The sequence below is a fragment of the Macrobrachium nipponense genome, chromosome 25 (genome assembly GCF_015104395.2).
Source record: "Macrobrachium nipponense isolate FS-2020 chromosome 25, ASM1510439v2, whole genome shotgun sequence".
Taxonomy (NCBI): Eukaryota; Metazoa; Arthropoda; class Malacostraca; order Decapoda; family Palaemonidae; genus Macrobrachium; species Macrobrachium nipponense.
The window spans coordinates 31941218-31964388 of NC_087214.1; the positions used below are offsets into that span (position 1 = coordinate 31941218).

A 23171-nucleotide genomic window follows, 5' to 3' on the forward strand; every position below is an offset into this window, starting at 1 on the left:
GGATGGTGTTGTTTAATGTATTTATCTGTCATTTTATGAAGGAACTGACCGAACGCATTCCTGTGATACTGCTGGACCAAGCGTTCATATATGGGGGTGTGACCAATTAAGATAAAGCTCTTCCTGCAAAATATATTTTTCTCTCTCTCTCTCTCTCTCTCTCTCTCTCTCTCTCTCTAACAAAATTCCATGTATATGGGGTCTCTCTCTCTCTCTCTCTCTCTCTCTCTCTCTCTCTCTCTCTCAGCAAAATTCAATGTAAACGGGTCTCTCTGGGTCTCTCTCTCTCTCTCTCTCTCTCTCTCTATCTCTCTCTCTAACAAAATTCCATGTAATTGGGCTCTCTCTCTCTCTCTCTCTCTCTCTCTCTCTCTCTCTCAGCAAAATTCAATGTAAATGGGGTCTCTCTCTCTCTCTCTCTCTCTCTCTCTCTCTCTCTCTCTCTCTCTCTCTCTCTCCAGCAAAATTCAATGTAAATGGGGTCTCTCTCTCTCTTTAGACCTAGTATTTGTGAACGAGATGAATTATGTTAAAGAAATAATAGTTTATAATGCGAGTATTTCAGACCATAATGTCATAGAATTAACAGTTCATTCCAAAGCAAGTGAAAACAGAGATAAGCAAGAAATGAAAAAGTGGGAAGGATATGGAAAATACAACTTCTACAGTAAAAATATAAAATGGTCAGAAATAAATGAAGAATTAAACAAAGATTGGGATAACATTTTCGTAAGTAATGACATAAAGGTAAATACGGAGATATTATAATAAAATATTAGAGAAAATAGTGGATAAATATATACCGAAGAAGAAAAGTAAACATCAGTCATGCATACCAAGAGACAGAAGGATCTTGTTCCAGAAAATCAGAAAGTGGAAAAAAGGTCTTGCAAAAGAAAAAAATGCATGGAAAGTTATAGAACTAAAAATTAAGATAGAAAATGCAGAACAAAAGATTATACAATCAAAAGAAAATGAAAAACGGGGCTTGGAAGAAAAAACCCTATTAAATATCAAGCAAAACCCCAAACTATTATACTCATATGCGAAGAAGATGAATAAAAGAAGAATAGAAATAGGCCCTCTGAGAATTGAAGGGAGATTAACGAATGAAAAAAAGGAAATTTGCAACATATTGGCAGAACGATATAAGAGAGAATTCACCCCTAGAATAGATAATGAAGATAATGATACAGAAGTAAGGGATGAAAATAGTGAATATTTAGCTGACATATATATTAATTGAAGCTGATATTGTGCAGGCTATTAACCCCTTAAACGCCGGAGCGTAAATAAAAAAATGACTCCCGTATGCGAGGGGTTTTGAGAGTGAGCGCGTAAGCGGAAAAAAATATTTTTTCAAAAAATCACCCAGCGCGCTTAGTTTTTCAAGATTAAGAGTTCATTTTTGGCTCCTTGTTTTGTCATTGCTTGAAGTTTAGTATGCAACCATCAGAAATGAAAAAAATTATCATTATCATATATAAATAATGCGAATATATGATAGGGTGCAAAAAACGAAAATTTCATATATAATTGTATTCAAATCGGGGCGGCTGTGCGCAAAACGGTTGAAGGTAACAATTACTTTTTTTTTCGTTGTAATGTGCACTAAATTGCAATCATTTTGCATATATAACACATTGTAAAACGATAAAAAGCCAACACAGAGAAAATATTATCACAAAATAATGCATGAATTCGTAACGCGCTTACGTAAACACATATTTTTTTCAAAAATTCACCATAAATCTAAATATTGTCCTAGAGACTTCCCATATATTTTCAGAATGAAGACAAATGATTGAATATTACTATACTGTAAGAATATTAGCTTACAAATGCAGTTTCGACCATATCTGACGAGCTAAAGTTGACCGAATGTCGAATTTTTTATATATATTTTTTTTATTTTTTTTTATATGCAATTATTTAAATAAAAAGGAAATAAAAAGAAAGCTACAACTTTCAAAATATTTTTTGTTTTTATTCTACATGAAATTGCGCACCTTTTCATATATAAAACTCTATGAAATGCCTATATGAAACGGAGGCAAGTATTTTCCGAGAATGGACTTACGCATTTCGTGATTTTGTGGCGGAGAATCCGCGCGCGGAGGAAGGAAGTTTTTTTAAAAATTCACCATAAATTTAAAATATTGTGCTAGAGACTTCGAAATTTGTTTCACGATGAAGATAAAATGACTGAATATTACTAGACTGTAAGAGTTTTTATCTTACATTGCGTTTTTTTCGACCATTTCGTAGAGTTCAAATTTGACCGAACGTGGTTTTTTTTTCTATTTACCGTGATTTTATATGCAAATATTTCGAAAAAGAATAGCTACAACAACCTTCAATATTTATTGTTGTATTATACGTGAAATTGCGCACATTTTCATATATAAAACGTTATGTAACGGCTAATTTAAAAATGGTGCAAACATTACCACAATCGCACGTATGATTTTTTTCGGAAGAGTTACCCGCGCGGACGTAAAGAAAAATGTTATTTTTTTCTCATAAATTCACCATAATCGAAATATTGTGCTAGACTTCCAATTTGTTTGCAAAATGAAGGTAAATGCTTGAATATTACTAGAATATAGGCGTTTTAGCTTACAATTGCGTTTTTCGACATTTCGTAGAGTCAAAATTGACCGAAGGTTGAAAATTTTGTCACTTATCATTTTTTTATATGAAAAAATATTTCGAAATTGATAAAAGCTACAACCATGGTTGTTTTTTAGTTTGTATTGTGCATGAAATTGCGCACATTTTCATATATAAAACTTTATGTAACGGGCTAATTTAAAATGGTGCAAACATTACCACAATCGCATGTATGATTATTTTCGGAAGAGTTACCGCGCGGACACGTAAGGAAAAAGTTTTTTTTCATAAATTCACCATAAATCGAAATATTTGTGCTAGAGACTTCCAATTAGTTGCAAAATTAAGTTAAATGGATGAATATTACTAAAATATAAGAGTTTTAGCTTACAATTGCGTTTTTTCGACCATTTCGGTAGAGTCAAAGTTGACCGAAGGTTGAAATTTTGGCAGTTATCGTTATTTAAATGAAAATATCTTAAAAACTGATAAAAGCTAACAATCATGAGTATTTTTTTGTTGTATTCTACATACAAATGCGCACAGTTTTGTTTTCATATATAATACTCTATGTAACGGCTAATTTAAAATGGTACAAAATTATGTCAAAGTGACGAAATAAATTTCAGAGATGTGTCACAGATACTTTTTAGTGCGGCAAGAAAGAAATTCGCGCTTGCGCGCCTGCGTACGATTGTAAACAAAACAACACCTTGATCGTGAACTCCCAGCAATCCCCCAGGCGCGTGATTTCAAGAGTTTTCGGCTGGTAGGCCTCAAAAGTTATTTTTACGCGAATTTTTAAAAAACTTTTGTATGTCGACGTAAAATACGTCCAGTCGGCACCCGAGAGAACAAAAAATGTCGACGTAAAATACGTTCCAGTCGGCGTTTAAGGGTTAATGAAATTAAAAATGGAGCTGCTGCAGGGCCTGATGGAGTGCCTGCTATTTTGTTAAAGAAAGTAGTTCATTCTATCGCAAAGCCACTTGCAATATTATTAAGACAAAGTGTAGATACAGGCAAGATTTATGATGACACAAATTATTAGCATATATTACCCCTACTTTCAAAAGTGGATCAAGACTAGAGGCAAGTAATTATAGGCCCTGTGAGTCTAACATCACATATATTGAAAGTGTATGAAAGGGTATGAAGAAAAATATTATGAAACATTTTAATAAAAAATAATTGTTTAATAAAGGACAACATGGTTTTCGTACAGAAAAAGTAACACAATCCAACTGTTAAGTCCACCGTGAGAACATATTCAAAAATATGAAAAGCGGAATGAAACAGATGTGGTTTATCTAGACTTTGCAAAAGCTTTGACAAAGTAGACCATAATATATTAGCGTAGAAAATTAGAAAACACAATCGTGGATAAAGTAGGAATATGGTTAAAAGAATTTTTACACAACAGAAAAAACAGATAGTTATTGCAAACGACGAGAAATCGATGAAGCCAAGTATCTCCGGTGTGCCACAAGGTACGGTGTTAGGCTGCAATACTGTTTGTTTATTATGATTGAAGACATAGACAGTAATGTTAGGATTCGGTAGTGAGTAGTTTCGCAGATGACACAAGAATAAGTAGAGAAATTACTTGTGATGAAGATAGGAACGCTCTACAAAGAGACCTTAACAAAGTATATGATTGGGCAGAGGTAAATAGGATGGTATTTAACTCTGATAAATTTGAATCAATAAAATTATGGAGACAGAGAAAGAAAGCTATATGCATATAGGGGACCTAATAATGAGGACAATCACAAATAAGGAAGCAGTTAAAGACCTTGGTTGTGATGATGAATAGGACATGTTATGCAATGATCAAATAGCAATTCTGTTGGCAAAATGTAAAGCAAAAATGGGAATGTTGTTACGGCACTTCAAAAAAGACAAGAAAAGCTGGAACACATGATTATCTTTATAAACATATGTTCGTAGTCCACTTGAATATTGCAATATGATATGGTACCCACACTATCAAAAGGATATTGCACAAATAGAGAGTGTACAAAGGTCCTTACAGCTAGAATAGAAGAAGTTAAAGACCTTGACTACTGGGAAAGACTACAATCCTTAAAAATTATATAGTCTAGAAAGGAGAGAGAACGCTACATGATAATTCAGGCATGGAAAACAGATAGAAGGAATAGCAGAAAATATCATGGAACTAAAAATATCAGAAAGAGCAAGCAGAGGTAGATTAATAGTGCCCAAAACTATACCAGGAAAAATAAGGAAAGCACACAGGACATTAATCCACTACGCACCAGCATCTATAATGCAGCGTCTATTCAATGCGTTGCCAGCTCATCTGAGGAATATATCAGGAGTGAGCGTAGATGTGTTTAAGAATAAGCTCGACAAATATCTAAACTGCATCCCAGACCATCCAAGATTGGAAGATGCAAAATATACCGGAAGATGTACTAGCAACTCTCTGGTAGACATTAGAGGTGCCTCACACTGAGGGACCTGGGGCAACCCGAACGAACTGTAAGGTCTGTAAGGTAAGGTCTCTCTCTCTCTCTCTCTCTCTCTCTCTCTCTCTCTCTCAAAATTCAATGTAAATGGGCTCTCTCTCTCTCTCTCTCTCTCTCTCTCTCTCTCTCTCTCTCTCTCTACGAAGAAGACATTTTGAGAATGCCAATTGAATCCCCAGAAAACAAGTTATTGGAAAATGTAATCCATTTTCCCGATCAGTTGGTCCATCCTCCGTCTCCCAGTATGATTCAAGTCCAGAGACGCTGGGGAGCAAACTATTATTATTATTATTATTATTATTATTATTATTATTATTATTATTATTATTATTATTATTATTATTATTAATTCCTCTTAAGTGTTAACAATGCAAAGGTTGTAACAGGTTCTTGAGTATTTATTAAAAACATTCGTTTTCTAATGTCATTGTTAACATGACTGATTATTTTTATCGTAATTTAATTTTGTAATCGCAAATTCATTTTAGATGTTTGAATTTTCAAGTGAAACACCTTGGATGTTATTACGTGAAGGCTAAATTTTACATTGGTAAAATGTGGCAAACTAACGGCTCCCCACCCACCCCCCTCCCCATTCCTTATTTGAATGACAGTTATCAGGTAGAAAGGTTGATCATAATTTCTAACAAGAGCGAAACAATGAAAATGGTCCCGGCTCGATTGTTGTCAGTTGTAAGGAAGGTGAATCTTGTCTGGTGGCGAATTTCGCGAAATAGATTCACATTTTCTCCGGGGAATAGAATTGTATTCTTGATTGTGTTCTTCGTTCGTGGAGAGAGAGAGAGAGAGAGAGAGAGAGAGAGAGAGAGAGAGAGAGAGAGAGAGAGAGAGAGAATACTGCCAATAACTTCGAAGCTTATTTAAAAAATACTGATATACTAGAATAGAGAGAGAGAGAGAGAGAGAGAGAGAGAGAGAGAGAGAGAGAGAGGAGTACTGCCAATAACTTCGAAGCTTATTTAAAAAATACTGATATACTAGAGAGAGAGAGAGAGAGAGAGAGAGAGAGAGAGAATACTGCCAATAACTTCAAAGCTTATTTCAAAAATACTGATATACTAGAATGAAAGAGAGAGAGAGAGGAGAGAGTGAGTTACAAGGTTTAGGATGTCTCAAGGACTTGTTAGTCCATCCTTAGAAGAGACATCGTGTGCTCACTTATCTCTAGGAGCAGGTTTTACTGTTCATTCAGTGTCCTAATGATTCTGTCTAGCTTTCTTTTAAACTCTTCTACACTGTTGCTGTTAACAACTTCTGGGGGCAGTTGATTTCCTGTGTCACATATCTTGTACATGAAGAAGTTCCCACAATGGGATGTGTTGTATGTCTTCAGTTCTAGCTTCCATCCAATATTTCTTGTCTGGTTTTCGTTTAACGTAAATAGGTTACTCTCTACTTTTGTTATGCCTTTCAGTATTTTGAATGTTTCTATTAGTTCTCGCAATCGTCGTGTTTCTAAGCCATACATGTTCAGGCTCTCTAGTCGTCTTTAGTATCCCTTTTGCCTGATAGATGGCATTAAGTTTGTGGGTCTTACTTGTACTCCTTTTAATCTATTTATGTCTTGTCTTAGTGTTGATGACCAAAACTGTACTGTATGTTCAAGATGAGGTCTAACTATTGATGCGTAGAGCTGCAGCACAGTATCCTTGTTTCTGTATTTGAACTTCCTCCTAATGCATCCCACTAGTTTCTGCGCCTTCTTTTAAGCTTTTATGCTCTGTTTTGTGGGTTTTAAGTCCTTGGTAATTTATGTCATCCCCAAGTAGCATGTAGTTGGCATGAGGGTTGTTTGTTCCTATTTGTGACCCTTTACGCTTATCCAAGTTAAAAGGCATTTACTATCTTTTTAACCACGCTCCTTTTTCTGAAACTTTCTGAAATAATTTCTGAAACTTTCCACTGCATCTTGGTCTGCTGCGTTTACACTTAGTTTGGTGTCATCTGCAAATTTGGCTGTCCTGCTAGTTAAGCCTACATCAATGTCATTATTAATGTAAATAAAAAACAAGAGGGCCAAGGACAGAACCCTGGAGAACTCCGCTTGTCACATCTGCCCATTCTGATTCTTCACCAGTTATTACGGCTCTGTTTTCTGTTAGTTAGCCAGACTTCGATCCAGAGAGAGAGAGAGAGAGAGAGAGAGAGGCTAGCAACAACGCCAGGCGTTAAGAATGCAGGTTGGGAAGTGATGATGAAAACAAAAATTATCTTTTGCTGGTTTTATTTATCAAATATAAAATGTACAAATTGTTCACTTGATATCATAGCAACACTTTATGAAAGTGAATATATTCGTTATTATAAATCTCAGAATTAAACTGTGGTAAATGATTGGTGAATGATTGTAAACCATAACTTAATCATACTTCATAACAAGATTTATCCGTTATTTTTGTAATATATATATATATATATATATATATATATATATATATATATATATATATATATATATATATATATTATATATATATAGTACACAAAGGACTTCATATATAAACCATCTCAGAATATATGAATAAAAACATTTTTACTGAATATCGTAGTAACTCAAAGACACTGGATCACCTACATTATGATATGAATAAATGCATTGCTCATTTTTTATGTAAATGTGTGGTGTCAGATTTGCCAGGAACAATGTGTATTTTCGTTATGAATATTATAGATGTTTTCAATATTCATTGAGGAATGTTTGCGTGCGTTCTTATCGTGTTCAGGAGTAGTTCTTTGTGGTTTAAAAACATGGGCGTCTTCTATTGGGAAAGGTTTCAGTGCGCGCCTTTTTTTTTTTTTTTTTTTTTTTTTTTTTTCTTTCCTTCGTCATTATCTGCGCCTGCGCTCCAGAATTTCTGCTTCCTACCTATTTGAAAAAATTAAAAACAGTGCTAGTTTAAGTAAGTTAAGTACTGTGATAAGTTCTTGGATAGGTAACCATTAGTCATACCGGATAGGAACACCATCCTAAGCCCGCTGGTTTCTCGAGCATTGGGAATGGTCAGTATTGGGATGTGTAATCTTGCGAGTGGCATTGTGTTCAGAAGAGACTCACAACGAAATTATAAATAAGATACAGGGTCTCTCTCTCTCTCTCTCTCTCTCTCTCTCTCTCTCTCTCTCTCTCTCTCTCTCAATTTTCTTGATAGTATATCTAATATTGAAAAAAAAAGTCATCTGAGTTTTCCAGTGTTGTTTAATGTTTAACTTTCAGTATTGTCTGAAATGAGAATTTATATTCCTGAATAAATTAGACAGCCAGCAGTTTACCTGCAAAGTTTAATTCCTTGTCCTTCATATTTTGAAAAAAAATTTTTATATATTAGTATTCATTCTTATATGGGGTATATTATCAATTTTATCCTTCATTTTTTTTGTTTACCCATTTTGGAATATTTTTCATAATCATGACAAATCTAGAAAATGGGACTCTCCTACTGAATATTTGAACCATAGTTTTTTCTTGCCCTCGTTGTCATTTACCAGTTTATATGCCTTAGAAAACATGACAGGTAATTCTTTATATGTTTTCAGTTAAGTTTTGATTTTCCTGGATACTGTAGCGTTTAAGTTTCACGGCAACATTGGTAAATAAATTTCTTGCTAATTTCACTCTTAATTCTTCCGTGTATTTCTAACAACACCTCCAGAATATTTTAATTTTTTCATAAATATCTAGAAAGATAGGCCTCCTAGGTATTTTTGCCTAATGTTACCAATTATTTTGGTATTAATCAATTTTCCGGAATGTTTTAGATATTTTTCTTATGTTTTTGGGTATTTTACAGCCTTTTTGGATGATATTGTAGTATTATTGACAGGAGTCATAAGAAATCTAGTTATCTATGGAAACTAGAATAGTAGATTATTATTATTAATTATTATTATTATTATTATTATTATTATTATTATTATTATTATTATTATTATTATTATTATTTTATTATTATTATTATTGAACAAGAAAAAAACAACAATCTTGGCTTGCTTCATTGTCAGTTTGTTTTCCATTTAATGTTTAGGTATGTCTGTGAATATTGATATTTTACTGATTTAGTAAGTAAACTTTATGAATTGACATTATTATCTGTCTATCATCAGTTTTCTGTTGTTTTCTCTATGTCATAAATGGAGTTTCTGTCTGGGTAAAGTATAATTAATACGTGAATGACATTTGTTATTGGTTCTTTTAATAATGAATTACCTTCTAACTGGTTGCAGTTCATTAATTCATAAAAAACAGTCAGATAGTGACAATTAAGACTGTCCATCCAATTAGGGAATGTCGTAGTGTGTGGCTGATTATTCTTTGGTAACATAGGAGAGGAACCAGCATTTGATATTTGATCACAAATACGATTTTGTTGTAGACGAGAGTTCGGTAGATTAGAAATCACTCAAGTTTGATTAATTTAATCTTGTTGGTTTTAGAAAGTTGTAAGCACATGATTGTGGATTTGATTTCGCAATTTGAGATTCACATTATTGTGGCATTTTTTTAAATGCTACTGTTACTACTACTAATATTGATAATGATAATATGTGAAAAGACTAAAATAGCTCTAGGATGATAACATCATCCTAGAGCCCCTGTAACACCCCTTAGTCCATCTCTTCTCACATTTAACCTGCTGAACTATGCAACCCTCGAATTACATTGTTTAGTGACTTTTTATTCCCTCCTGTTGTCAAAGTTTGGAACTTCCTTCCTGCCTTTGGTTTCCCCGACTCGTACATATAGCCTTCCATCCTTCAAGAGGCGCCTACTGTCTGAGTTATAAGCTGTTGACGTCCTCGTTGTATCCCACTTCTATTTGCTTTATGTTTTTAGTCGAAAGCTGCAATTGTTCAGTTTTGTCAAATCAAGATGGAAGTTTGTGGGCTTATTCTTAGAGAAGCTTAGGAAACACAGAGCAAGGGACAGAATTCCATAGTCTGGCAAAGGGCGGTATGGAGTGTTGATGATCAAGGGACTTGACCCTTGTGTTGGTAATCTCCACTCACTATCTGTAAGGTGTTTTGAGTGTATGACATTACATTTGTTTTATTGGGGAGGTGGGGATGAAGATTGCAGTGTTCTTTCTATGCTTATGTGCCATTGGCTTCTGGCATTCCATGCTGATCACCCATCCATATACTGGGAAGGGTACCAGCAGAAGTTCAGTATTCATGTTATTTCCCAGTATATGTTTGAACTGTATTTAAGTGGAATTATTTTACTTTTTGTTCCTGTCTTTATGCCGAGTTCTATAAAAGTCGTTTCGCTTTTGAACTTCCGAGGGAGTGTGGGATATTATAATGTGTAGAAGGGTTGGAGAGCACGTGAAGTAATATTGAAAGCAGTGAGCGGGGCATTCCAGTACTTCATTTTTCTTTGTTTTTTTAACCTCTCCCAAATATAATAATGCCCTAGAAACTTGCAATCTTCCGTCGGATTTTCTTAAGTGTATAAATTGTCTATTTCTTCGATCCACGTTTTCTCAATTTCACATTTTCTAACTTAATGGAAAGTTCATTTTAAAAATTCCTTCAGGAGTTATACTACATATGTTGATTGCAATTGAAAAACACTTCTTCATGAGTTGTACTACATCCTTTGATGGAATGAAAAAATCTTCAGGAGTTAAACTACATATGTTGACTGCATTTGAAAAAAAAATCTTCAGGAGTTATACTACATATATTGACTGCATTTGAAAAAAAAAAACTAAAGGAGGTGTACTACATATGTTGACTGCAACTGAAAAAATATATTCTTCAGGAGTTATACTACATATGTTGACTGCAATGGAAAAGCAATTCTTCAGGAGTTGTACTGCTATGTTGACTGCGATTGAAAAAAAATTATTCAGGAGTTATACTACATATGTTGACTGCAATAGAAAAGTCTTCAGCAGTTAAACTACTTATTTTGACTGTAATTTAAAAAATTCTTAAAGAGTTATACTACATATATTGACTGCATTTGAAAATCTTCAGGAGTCATACTACATATTTTGACTGCAATTAAAAAATTCTTAAGGAGTTATAATACATATTTTGACTGCAATGAAAAAAATTCTTCGGGAGTTATGCTACGTATTTTGGCTGCGATTAGAATTACATATTTTGACTGCAATTAAAAAAAAATCTTCGAGTTCTACTACATATTTTGACTGGAATTTTAAAAATTCATCATTAGTTATAATACATATTTTGCCCGCGATTAAAAAAAATTCTTCGGGAGTTATACCACTTATTTTGACAGGAGCTGACCAAAGGGGTCTAAACAGATACACTGTCCCATAGGCTTCTCACTTGGACTATACTGAAAAGGTCCTTTGCAGTGTACCTTTGCCCATGACTGTAGGGTTTTCAGACTTTTAGCTTTCAATTGTTTTGATTGTATCCCTTCTTATCTAGCTGTCCAAATTCGAAAACTGCCATTATTCCATAAAATTCCTTTCATGTTAGCGTTCATTAAATTCCATCCCTCATTTTATAAACTTCATTTTGGGGGAAACTCTGTAAAGAGTCGAGAATAGGGACTTGGTTTAGTAATAATAATAATAATAATAATAATAATAATAATAATAATAATTTGCAGTAAGCTAAAACTATAAAGCAGACAGTACTTGTTTCTAAATGAGGATATAGTTTCATTGCCCACAAATCTGTGATAGGGAACTTTCAACTGACCTTGGGAGTCTGGTGTGAGCAGTAATGGGAAGCAACAGACCTGCCTCTTGAAAGATAGAAGGCTATGATCGTCGGGGAAGAGAAGGAAGAGATCAATTCAGAGAAATGGGCGCAAACTCGTCAGAGCTGTTACAGACTAAATTTTGTTACTTCATCTCTGATTGTGTTTTTTTCGGGATTCATTGTGACTCGGTACCTCTTGCACTATGTTCTTAGGTCCGTTGGAAGTTTTAGAAAGTCGAATTAATTATCTAAGCAAAGTTTTCTTTTGTACATATAATTTTTGTATAAAAGGAATGTCCTTTGAAGTGTATTATAAGAGACCAATTATGTATGCTTCGTATCATTGTGTTTCTAAGGGATGTACTTCTTACAGTGTGTACTGCTGTTGTATTAAAACCTCTTCTCGTCATTGCATTGTTTTATTCGCTTTAATTCTTATCGATTCGTTTTATGGTCTCTTCCCATTTGGAAGTTCAGTTTCTCTACATTTTATGTAGTATCCACCACTTTTAGAAACAAACAATTTAAGTGTGAATTTCATAGTCTAGATTAATGGCCTAGTGGTCTGGTTAGACTGCTTTCAAACAACAGTGTAATCAGTGTGTATTTGAGTGTCATTTATCCTTGATATCAAGACTGTAAAGTCAGAAGTTCTCAGATTAGTTAACTGCCTTTGTATGTATTAGTTGTTACACTAACTGCCATATCCATCACGAAAAGAAAGTAGAGGACACAGTCAATGTCAGTCTCGAGACATTTTATTAAATTTTCTTTAACAAGTGCTTGTAACCAGTGTTATGTTGTAACAAATCCCTATGTACATATTTACATCATTATAAAAGCGAAGTGTTTGTCACAAAAATACCAACCCCATCCACTGCGTTTTTATCACACTGTGTTACATACAAGTGATTTGTTCCCGGGTTCGATAATGGATGTACTTCTCTTTGCAAAAAGATCACACTTATCTTCACATATCTCTCTGAATTATTTGCTTATAAATTGATATTGTTATTGCTGTCTAATAGAATATGAAGTATCACATCCCCTTCTTGAATCACTGTGGAAAGTTGACCTTTATTTTGAAGACAAGAGTTTGTTTTTTTCCTGAATGATTTTACAAGTTACCTTTTGATATCACATTAACTTTGATGGTTTACCTTTGGTGCTTAGGAACAAATCACCCGAAATGAAAAACCTCCCCCATAAAGTAGTTAGCGTCCAGCCAGTAGCAATTTGCCTTCGTCAAGACATCACATCAATCAGTGGTGGCATTTTTAAAATAAGCTTGGACTATGAGTGCTCTTTGAAACAAGCACCGTGTAATGGAAGAACTGGGAAGGAAGATTTATATGGTATCTACACTGTGGTTTCGTAGTCAACACACACGTCTGTGGATGGGGCGCGTTGTCACCAGGACTCCTTTTCGGGCGGTAGGAGTAAATCCTCCGTCATGCTTTTAACACTGTGGGTATTGTTCTCCACCACTTCGGTCTCCACTTCCTCCTTCACGATGTCTATCCGTCTGCGATGCATAACCACTGCGACGAGTAGAGCCATCAGCGACATGAAGAGGATGATGCCAGCTGCCAAGTACACCCAAGGAAGAGCAGCCAAAAGGCCGCACGCTGATGCACCCTCGTCTAAACCCGACGGACAGTGTGGTTCTCCATCGCACCACAACTCTGGTGGAAGACATGCTTTGATCTCTGGACATCTGTGTGGACACAGATCTGCTCCCAGGGGAGAAAGTGGGGCTGTTTCCAAGGGCCTCCACACTCCCACCCACATTACATCAAACCTGCGAGATACGTTGCTTCCAATGTACTCGACTAACAGGTCACGTGTTTGACGTTGCTTTTCTTGAGGATGGCGTTGATGCATTCCATCAGAGTTGCTGTCGGAGTCCCCAAACAATGAGTATTTTGAATCTCCTAATATTCTCCATCCATTACTGAAAACGTACGTGAAGTGGCCATTCTCTGGACAAATGGATGCTACAGGCGTTAGCCCCCCAGCAGTGTAAACATTAATGCGAGAGTCTATGGCGCATTCCGCTTCTGACGCACTGTAGCCACGGACTCTTAAGAACAGAAATGACCCATCAGAGGCCGTTATCAGACGAGGCAGAGATGCGCAGGGATCGCTTCGCTGAAAGCCAACGGAGAAGTTCCCGTAACGGCCTGATACGCGTCGCTCTGAATTGTCACACAGCCCTCTACTCCTTCCGCCGTCGATGATGTTATATTCTCCTTCAAAGAAGAAATCTGTGTAGTCGTGTGAGGCTGTCATGAAGGGAATGCTGAGAACAACCTGGACTTGATTAGTATAAGAAACCATACTAAATGCATGGCTATGAGAGATGTTACATAGACAGGCCCTTGTAAGAGTGATACCTTCCCATGGCTCTTCTCTGATCCAGATAGCTGGCTGGTTGACCTGATTCCCATTGTATGAACATTCATAACGATGTGACGAATCATGATAAACTGTGCTGCACTTGAATCCCATTCGTGACCTAATGATTCTGAGCCGTATTCTCTGATGTGGCTCTGCAACGAATGTATAAATGCATTGCAAGCGCTTTGCACCTCCCCTGCCAAACAAGAACACGTCCCTGGGTGATGCAAAGAGCCGGTCTGGTCGTAAAGTAAACATTCTATCACAGGGGCCCCCTCCCGGCGTAGGGTCTCCCCACTGCCGTTTATCAACAAATTCATAGCGAGCGAGAAATTCTACATGAGCAGGAGCTGTTCCAGCAGCGTATCTTAAAGTAAGCGTTAGTGCTGGTAAAACAGACACATAACTGTCTACAGGTGAGCAAGGTGCAGCGTGTGGACCAGGAGCATGAATTCCGCTACACACTCTGGGTAAACGATCAGGCTTGCAGAATCTTCCTATTAATGAGGGAGTAGCACTTCCATTGCTTATCAGGAGGCTATCCATTCTGTTATCTATCATGAATGAGGGTGGTTCATTGTAATGAAGCCCATCATAACTTGTAGGCGTTGGTGTCGTATCGCCATCCATAATAGTAAGCGTATTTGAACACTGCGCAGGTGGCGGCATCTCTGGATGGATTACGTGACGGTAATGTAGGAAGTAAAGCCAAACTACCTCTGTGCTTCCTGCTAACAGCCTCCATGTGCATGTAGTGTTTGGCAGGAGGGAGTGGGCCGGTGCCTGTAAATACCCACTTCTTTGACCCTGACTGCTTACAACGTATGCACAAGGGGTACCGCGGCGTATGTAAGCTGTTGATTCACGGTCAATAAAGTCCACTCCTACGTCCAGCTCAAAACCAAATATTCTGCGTCTCGGCGAATCCTGAAATGGATAATCGAAGGGCGAAGCCTTGAAAAGTAAGAGGAGATCTGGCCCACTCGATGTTATCCCAGTGAGAGGAGCTCCTCCTTTACAGAGAGTTGCGAGAACTGCTCCTCGGGTGCTGTTGCCATCAAAAGCCATGAGGTGATCGTTGAGGACGTGACAGTCACTCCCAATGCGCATTTTCCTTTCCTTTTTGAGATGGGGTGCATTTCGATCCTTGATGTATATGAGATGAGGATTGCGTTGGTAAATACGAATCAGCGCCAGCTTCCCATCGGGGACCCGGGATTGTCTGATATGGTAATAGCAAGTAAGATTGCGAGGGTACATCCCCGGGAAATTGGGGGACTGAATCTTGCAGTTTTTTTTGTCGCAGTTTTCAAAATACTTATCACAGAAAGAGTTGGGCACATCTTCCCCACGGTAACTAGGATTGTAAGGAGCGCCGTATCTCAGGATGGCCTTCTCCTTTTTCAGGAAACGGTAAGTTAACTTTAGCATGATGGCATCCTGTGGGGAGAAGGCACCAGGGTTGATGGGAGCCTCGTCCTCCAGCTGGTTGAAGACTCGGAGCATGACGGTGACTGCTGATGTTTCTGAGTAGTAAACATTGTGGCCCCAGGAGTCTCCACACCAGTAGCCTGCGTTGAGTGGCCTGCTCAGCTCCTCAATCTGCATGTACCCGTCTGGACAACCAGCTGTCGAGTGGGACAGGAACCTAAAACAAATAGAAAATGGATTTGATTAGTTAGCTTATTATGCTTGAATGACTTGTGATCAGTTTAGTCACAGACATAATGTCACTTTTAGTTACACTGTAACCCCACAAAATTTGTAGTTTTATGTTCCATAGGCATTCATATCTTCCCAATGAGTTGTATAGCCCATGCTCTCTCTCTCTCTCTCTCTCTCTCTCTCTCTCTCTCTCGTTGCACCTCAGTCAATACTGATTACCAAAACCACGCATTTGAATTGTATGAATAAACATGGGTTTCACTAGGTGATAAATTTGCCCACATTCGTTTGCAAAAGTATCCGTATAAATTTTGGATAGCTGTTATTGAGATTTGCAATGCAGCACTGTTCTGTTTTAATTTAAATGCAGCAATACATTTTATTATATATATATATATATATATATATATATATATATATATATATATATATATTATATATACACACACACACATAATCAGAAACCTACTTTTCCTTTCCTTATCACGTGCACAAAGAGGAGTTCTATCACCATCTGTGGATGGGCACTGATCTTTACCCAAACCTATACAGAACGGTTGAACGAAATTGGATGAATTTATAGCATGAGATTCTCTACAGATGTTACTTCTCACCTGCCGAGACTGAACTTGTGTATAGTGAGCTGGACGAGGTCCCCGTAGATATCCCCGGACGCCACGAACGTCAGCTGGCAAAAGTGGGGCAACGTACCCCTGACGGGCTTGTTGACCTGCACGGTGTAGGTCCAGCCGACTCGCCCGTAGTACGTCCTGTTGCAGGCTGCAAGAGATGGGCAGAGAGATGAGGGATTCTGGTCATGTGAGGATCCAAATGTAACTTTATTTGACGTGGTATTCATTTGAAGTTTAACTGTGTGTGTGTTTGTGTGTGTGCGCGCGCGCATAATAACCCCATTAACCTCTGAAGTTCTCGTTCTAATATACAAAAAGTGGGCACGAATCCTGCTAAGGTTTACAGAATTTCTTCATTTGCTTCGTATCCAAAAAATTTGAAGGAATCGAGACACTAAAAGGCTTTATTTTTATAACAATTATGTACATATCTGCTACAAAATTACCTATATATATATATATATATATATATATATATATATATATATATATATATATATATATGCTTAGAAAATCACAGTAGATGCACGTGACTTCATCAATAAGCGAATACCACAAGAAAGTGATATTCAGAAATCCAAGCGTTTTTTGTCTTTACTGAAGACAATGTCTTAGTAAAGACGAAACACTTGCATTTCTGAATATCATATTCCTGTGGTATTTGCTTATATATATTTATATATTATATCTATATATATATATATGTATATATATATATATATATATATATATATTATATATAATATAGATAGATAATATATCTTATATATTATCTAGATATGTATATATATATATACATATATATATATATATATATATATATATATATATACATAGTACTTATCTATATATATATATCTATATATAGATATATATATATATATATATATATATATATATATATGTATATATATATATATTTTATTTATATATATAATATATATTATATATATATATATATATATATATATTATATATATATATGTGTGTGTGTGTGTGTGTGTTATTATATATATATATATATATATATATATATATATATATATATATATATATATATATATATATTATATGTATATGTATATGTATATATATATATATATATATATATATATATATATATATATATATATATATAAATAATATACATATTAATTGTCATATCACCGTAATATTCTTATATTCACAAACATTTAATATCGGAAATGATACTGAAGGAAATTTTAATTGACAGGTGGCCCAGTGGTAAGGGAACTCATCACTGAAGAGGGAGGAAGTTGCTGGTGGTGGTTCGAATCCACCAGGTAATTTATGAAGTATGATTCCAGTTGGGGTATTATTCTCGAGGTGGAATGTATTGGATACAAAATGACAATTTTGTAGCTTAATGGTTGGGTGTGCATATATATATATATATATATATATATATATATATATATATATATATATATATATATATATATATATATATATATATATGTGTGTATGTGTGTGTGTGTGTGTGGTGTATATGTGTGTGTAGATGTAATGGAGCTATCAAAAGGTATTCTGTTTTCTATTCATTTATTAGGAAGCCGACGTTTAGTATCGCATGATACATTTTCGAGGTTGAAATAGCTATTAGAAGTAAACAGTATTTGAGTATAAAAAATAAGATATATAGACATTATATCATTTATATTAACACCCCCTTAGCAATTTTTCTCAGAAATTTGTAGTCGTTTTTTTTTCGTTTTTTTTTTTTTTTTGTGTAAAGAAGGGGTCCCATCTAGTTTTGAGATTATAGCTGGACACTGCCTTTGTATTTGAGGGTACCCTATACAGACAGAAGACGGGATGGCGATTGGCAAGCCCTGGATAGATAGCCCTCTTAAGATATCGTAGCCAAGTTGACCCTTTTCTAGAACATTTGAAGACCCAACACCTTAATATTAAATTTCTGTTGAAAAAGAAATCTACAACTCACTTCCCTTCCTGGACGTAAAAGTTACCAAAGACGAAAAAGGTTTCCACACTGGCAGTTTATGAGACAAATACTTTTACTGCCCTAGGTACTCATTTTTACAGCTGGTTTTTTAATTCTAAGATGGATTCGGCGTCCACTCTCCTCCATAGAGCTTTTAATTTGACCTCCAGTTGGCTTGCTTTCCTCACCAACTATGTTAAGAACAATTACTTCCCACCATCAATCTGCCATAGATCCCTTAACAGATAGCTTCTTTAGAAAGTAAACCCCCCACCCATGGTTCTCAGTGCCCCTAAATTACGTCTATATGCCAGATTCCTTTATTTACCTGACGAAAGATTCAGGAAAAAATGTATTAGTTCAATCAATGGACAAATACCTGCACTCAGTCTAAAGTTAATCCCGATAAACCCCCGAACCTTCGAGTCCCTCCCCCATTTCAAGGATCGGATTAGCCCCATATTTACCTCCGGTGTATTTTACAAATTATACCTGTCCCAGATGTAATCTGGACACATACATAGGGTGTACCAGGAGGCTACTAAAGATCCGAGTCTCCTCTCACCAGGGGATTAGCTATAGAACAGGCAGTCGACTATTTAGTCCTGATCTGTCGAATGTGAGACACCACAGCAAGACTTGCAGAACGCGTATAGACGCCAGCGACTTTGAGTATTGTGGGTAGAACGAGAAGCATGGAAGAATTAACCACCTCTGAATCTATAATGATCAAATTGAATACTGTCGCTACCAACATTCACCAGTCGGCAGAAACCAATTGTTCATTGCATAGTTTGCTCTTGATTTTGACCTCTGATTCTGTGCTCCACCCCCACCCCAACCTCTCTCTCTCTCTCTCTCTTCTCTCTCTCTCTCTCTCTCTCTCTCTCTCTCTCTCTCTCTCGTTCTGTTATTTAACTGCTAATGTGGTGTTGATAAATATATAATATGTATTTCTCTTACTCTTTATACGCAAACACTTCATTTTTAATAGCTCTTTCGGCCTGGAAAATGTATGAAGCGATACGAAACGTCGGCTTCCTAATAAATCCCTTTCCATAGCTCCTCTCTCTCCTCTCTCTCTCATCTCTCTCTCTCTCTCTCCGTCTCGCTCTCTCTCTCTCTCTCTCTCTATATATATATATATATATATATATATATATATATATATATATATATATATATATTTATATATGTGTGGTGTGTGTGTGTGTGTTTATATATATATATATATATATATATATATATATATATATATATATATATATATATATATATATATATAGATATATATATATATATATATATATTATATATATATATATATATATATATATATATGTATATATATATATATATATATATATATATATATATATATAATATATTATATATATGTTGTACACACACACACACACACACGCACACACACATATATATATATATATATATATATATATATATATAATATATATATATATGTGTGTGTGTGTGTGTGTGTGTGTGTGTGTGTGTACAACATATATATATATATATATATATATATATATATATATATATATATATATATATATATGCTTATATGTCACTAAATAGCGTGTGACAATATATTCAGCCAAGGCCACAGGAAAAATAAAAGGAAAGAGTACCGAGCGCTTTCGTGTTTCTACACATTTTCGAGGTACAATGCTAAAACTACAGAGAACATTTAACAAAGTAAACATAAAACTGAAAAAATTGAAAAACAACCTTACAAATCTCGTTAACAACAAATGGGTCCAGTTTGTACATACCCTGGCTTACATTCATTAAGTCACTGTGATATTTGATAAAAGCAGATTCAATAATATTCCTATGAGTTATATTATTACAATATAAAACAACTTTTGACCCCTCCCAATGAATGATGTGATTAAATTATTAATGGTGTAAAAAACAAAGCATTCGACATTTGTCCCGTTCTCACACTATATCTGTGTTTGTTTAATTCTGGTGTCGAGTCCCTTCCCAGATTGTCCGAGATAAAAACACTTGCAGTTCGTGCAAGGAAGAACCCCGTCAATGCAGCCCTGAGAAACTTTGGCAGAATTCCTTATTAGTATGTTTTTCAGTGTATTTGAAAACCTAAAAACAACATTAATATTAAAATACTTGCAAAAACTTGGAACCCTCCGTAAGAGGTCATTATATGGTAAAACGAGCACATTGTCATTATTAAAAGCATTCTCGGAGTTTACAGAATAAAGTGTTTTTTTGTGCTTTTTGTAAAGCACATTCAATAAATATTTAGGGTATTTTAATTTTTCCGATATGTTGAAAATATTTTCAAACTCTTCCTGAAGAAATTCCGGGCTGCAGATACGTAAGGCTCTTAAAAACATGGAAGAAAAAGTAGCCTTCTTAACTTGATTGCTATGGTTATAATAATAGTGAATATACGAATTTACGTTTTAGCATTGTACATCAAAAATGTGTTGAAATAACACGAAAGCGCTCGGTACTCCTTCTTTTATTTTTCCTGTGGGCCTTGGCTAAATATATATATATATATATATATATATAGATATATATATATATATATATTATATATATATATATATATATATATATAGAGAGAGAGAGAGAGAGAGAGAGAGAGAGAGAGAGAGAGAGAGAGATAGAGAGCGAGACTAATGGAACTATGGAAAGGGATTTATTAGGAAGCCTACGTTTGTTCGTATCGCTTCATACATTTTCCTCCAGGCCGAAAGAGCTATTAAAAATGAAGTGTTTGCTATAGAGAGTAAGAGAAATACATATTATATATTTATCAACACAACATTTGCAGTTAAATAACAGAGAGAGAGAGAGAGAGAGAGAGAGAGAGAGAAGAGAGAGAGAGAGAGAGAGAGAGAGAGAGAGAGAGAGGTTGGGGTGGGGGTGGAGCACAGAATCAGAGGTCAATATATATATATATATATATATATATATATATATATATATATATATATATATATATATATATATATATAGTGTGTGTGTGTGTGTGTGTGTGTGCATATGGTGTATGTATGTAAAATAGACCTTTCTCATACTTACGAGAACAGCTGTTTGGTTCATCCGTCCCGTCCTCACAGTCTTCCACACCGTCGCAGTACCTGTCTAAGCTGACGCACTGTTTGTTGCGACAAGGAAACTCCGCCATGGTACAGGCTGCTATCGCCCCCCTCACGCCCATGCACGCCCATACCCAGACCCATGCCCACACCGCGCTGCTTCGGACCAACATCACCTGTGGGAGGGAGAAGAAATATTTGAATGGGTAGCTTTCAAGTTTTTTTTTCTCTCTAGCTTGTGTTTTGGCTATTGATAATTGTTGGAATAACTGTATTGTAGGTTAAGTGTGGACTTTATAATGGTTTTATTAGTTATTTATAACTTATTGTTCGTAGTTTTCATAATTACTTATAATTATAATGATTGTTTACACCGTTGTTTGCATAACTTTTCATAATTATAATTATGTTCATTTTTTATTTGTTTTCACAATTATTTATATATAACTGCTTTTGTCATTAAATATAACAATTTTCATAATTATTTGTAATTATGCTTGTAATTATATATAACTTTTCATAATTATCTATTGCTGGTTTGTGATTATTCATAAATCTTTTCGTAATTATTTATAATTGTTCAAAAAATTATATATTTTTTTACTATTATAATTTTTGGTATTATTTATAACTGCTTGCTTAAAATGAAAATATTAATCGCAAACTCTATTGCCAATACTTTGCCTCTATGTATGTCTGTTCCTGAGTTGTATTTGGTTGTAGTCCTGGTTAGTTGAAACTTTATTATTATTATATATTACTAGCTGCTGTACCCGGCGTTGCTCGGGATAAAAAGGGGCATGCCGTTCGTAATAACAACCCCTACGGGGAGGATTATGCAATCATTTTCAGAATAGGTAATCACTTGGGATCCTGTCAAGCCAGAGAAGTTGTGAAAAATCCAAAGAGTTTGGTGTCAACTCCGCAAGTTGTAAAAAAAAAAAGAGGGGTTAAGGACCCCTTAGAAACGTCCCTCGAATTTTGGATTTTGGCAAAATTTTCCTGTGGGGTAGGGGAGCCTATGGTAAAAATTTGGTAACCCTAGCTTTCATAGTCTGTGCATGCATAACAGACAGACAGACAGACAGAAATTGCCTTTTATATCCATAGGTTATTATTATGATCCCTAATTAGCTCTCTTTATGAAGAGGTAACGCATATGAATGACCATCATTTACCGAGTATGCAGTATCTGAATCGTATCAATAAAACAATTGAGTAACGAAATCTATTTATATAAATTGCTTTCTTGAAATGATTCCAAAACTCATTCAATCTCATTAACAGCGGGAAAGAGCGTCAAGAAATCAGTGGAAATTCCTTCATTTAAACAGTTATCATTATCACAGCCCCCACTCGGTATGAAAGGGAATGAAAGAGTTAAAACACCGCCATCTGTTGAGCGAAACTCCATTCAGATGAAAACTCCTTCCAGATGACCATCAGCGCCATCTATTGAGGAAAGCGTGATTCGGATCAAATGCAGTGCCATCAACTGAGGGCCCGAGACACGATGTCTGTGGTGCAGCGCCATCTATCGAGAGAAACTAGAAACTGTCTCGAGCCGCCACGCAGCGCCATCTATTGAGGGAGAAGCAAACTCGGG

At 35.5% G+C, this 23171-nt stretch overlaps 1 protein-coding gene across 4 annotated transcripts in view; it reads right to left on the reverse strand.

Annotated features, from left to right (window-relative positions):
• Nucleotides 1–12549: 12549 nt before the first annotated feature.
• Nucleotides 12550–23171, reverse strand: part of LOC135199311 (uncharacterized) — a 117116-nt gene continuing 106494 nt past the window's right edge. For all 4 annotated transcript variants that reach the window (XM_064227221.1, XM_064227220.1, XM_064227218.1 and 1 more), the window contains exons 3-5: nt 21549–21741; nt 16487–16652; nt 12550–15855 (exon numbers count right to left, since the gene is read on the reverse strand). In XM_064227221.1, coding sequence (XP_064083291.1) covers nt 13218–15855; nt 16487–16652; nt 21549–21738 — 2994 coding nt within the window. In that variant the 5' untranslated portion in view covers nt 21739–21741 and the 3' untranslated portion in view covers nt 12550–13217. The remainder of the gene's footprint in view (nt 15856–16486; nt 16653–21548; nt 21742–23171) is intronic.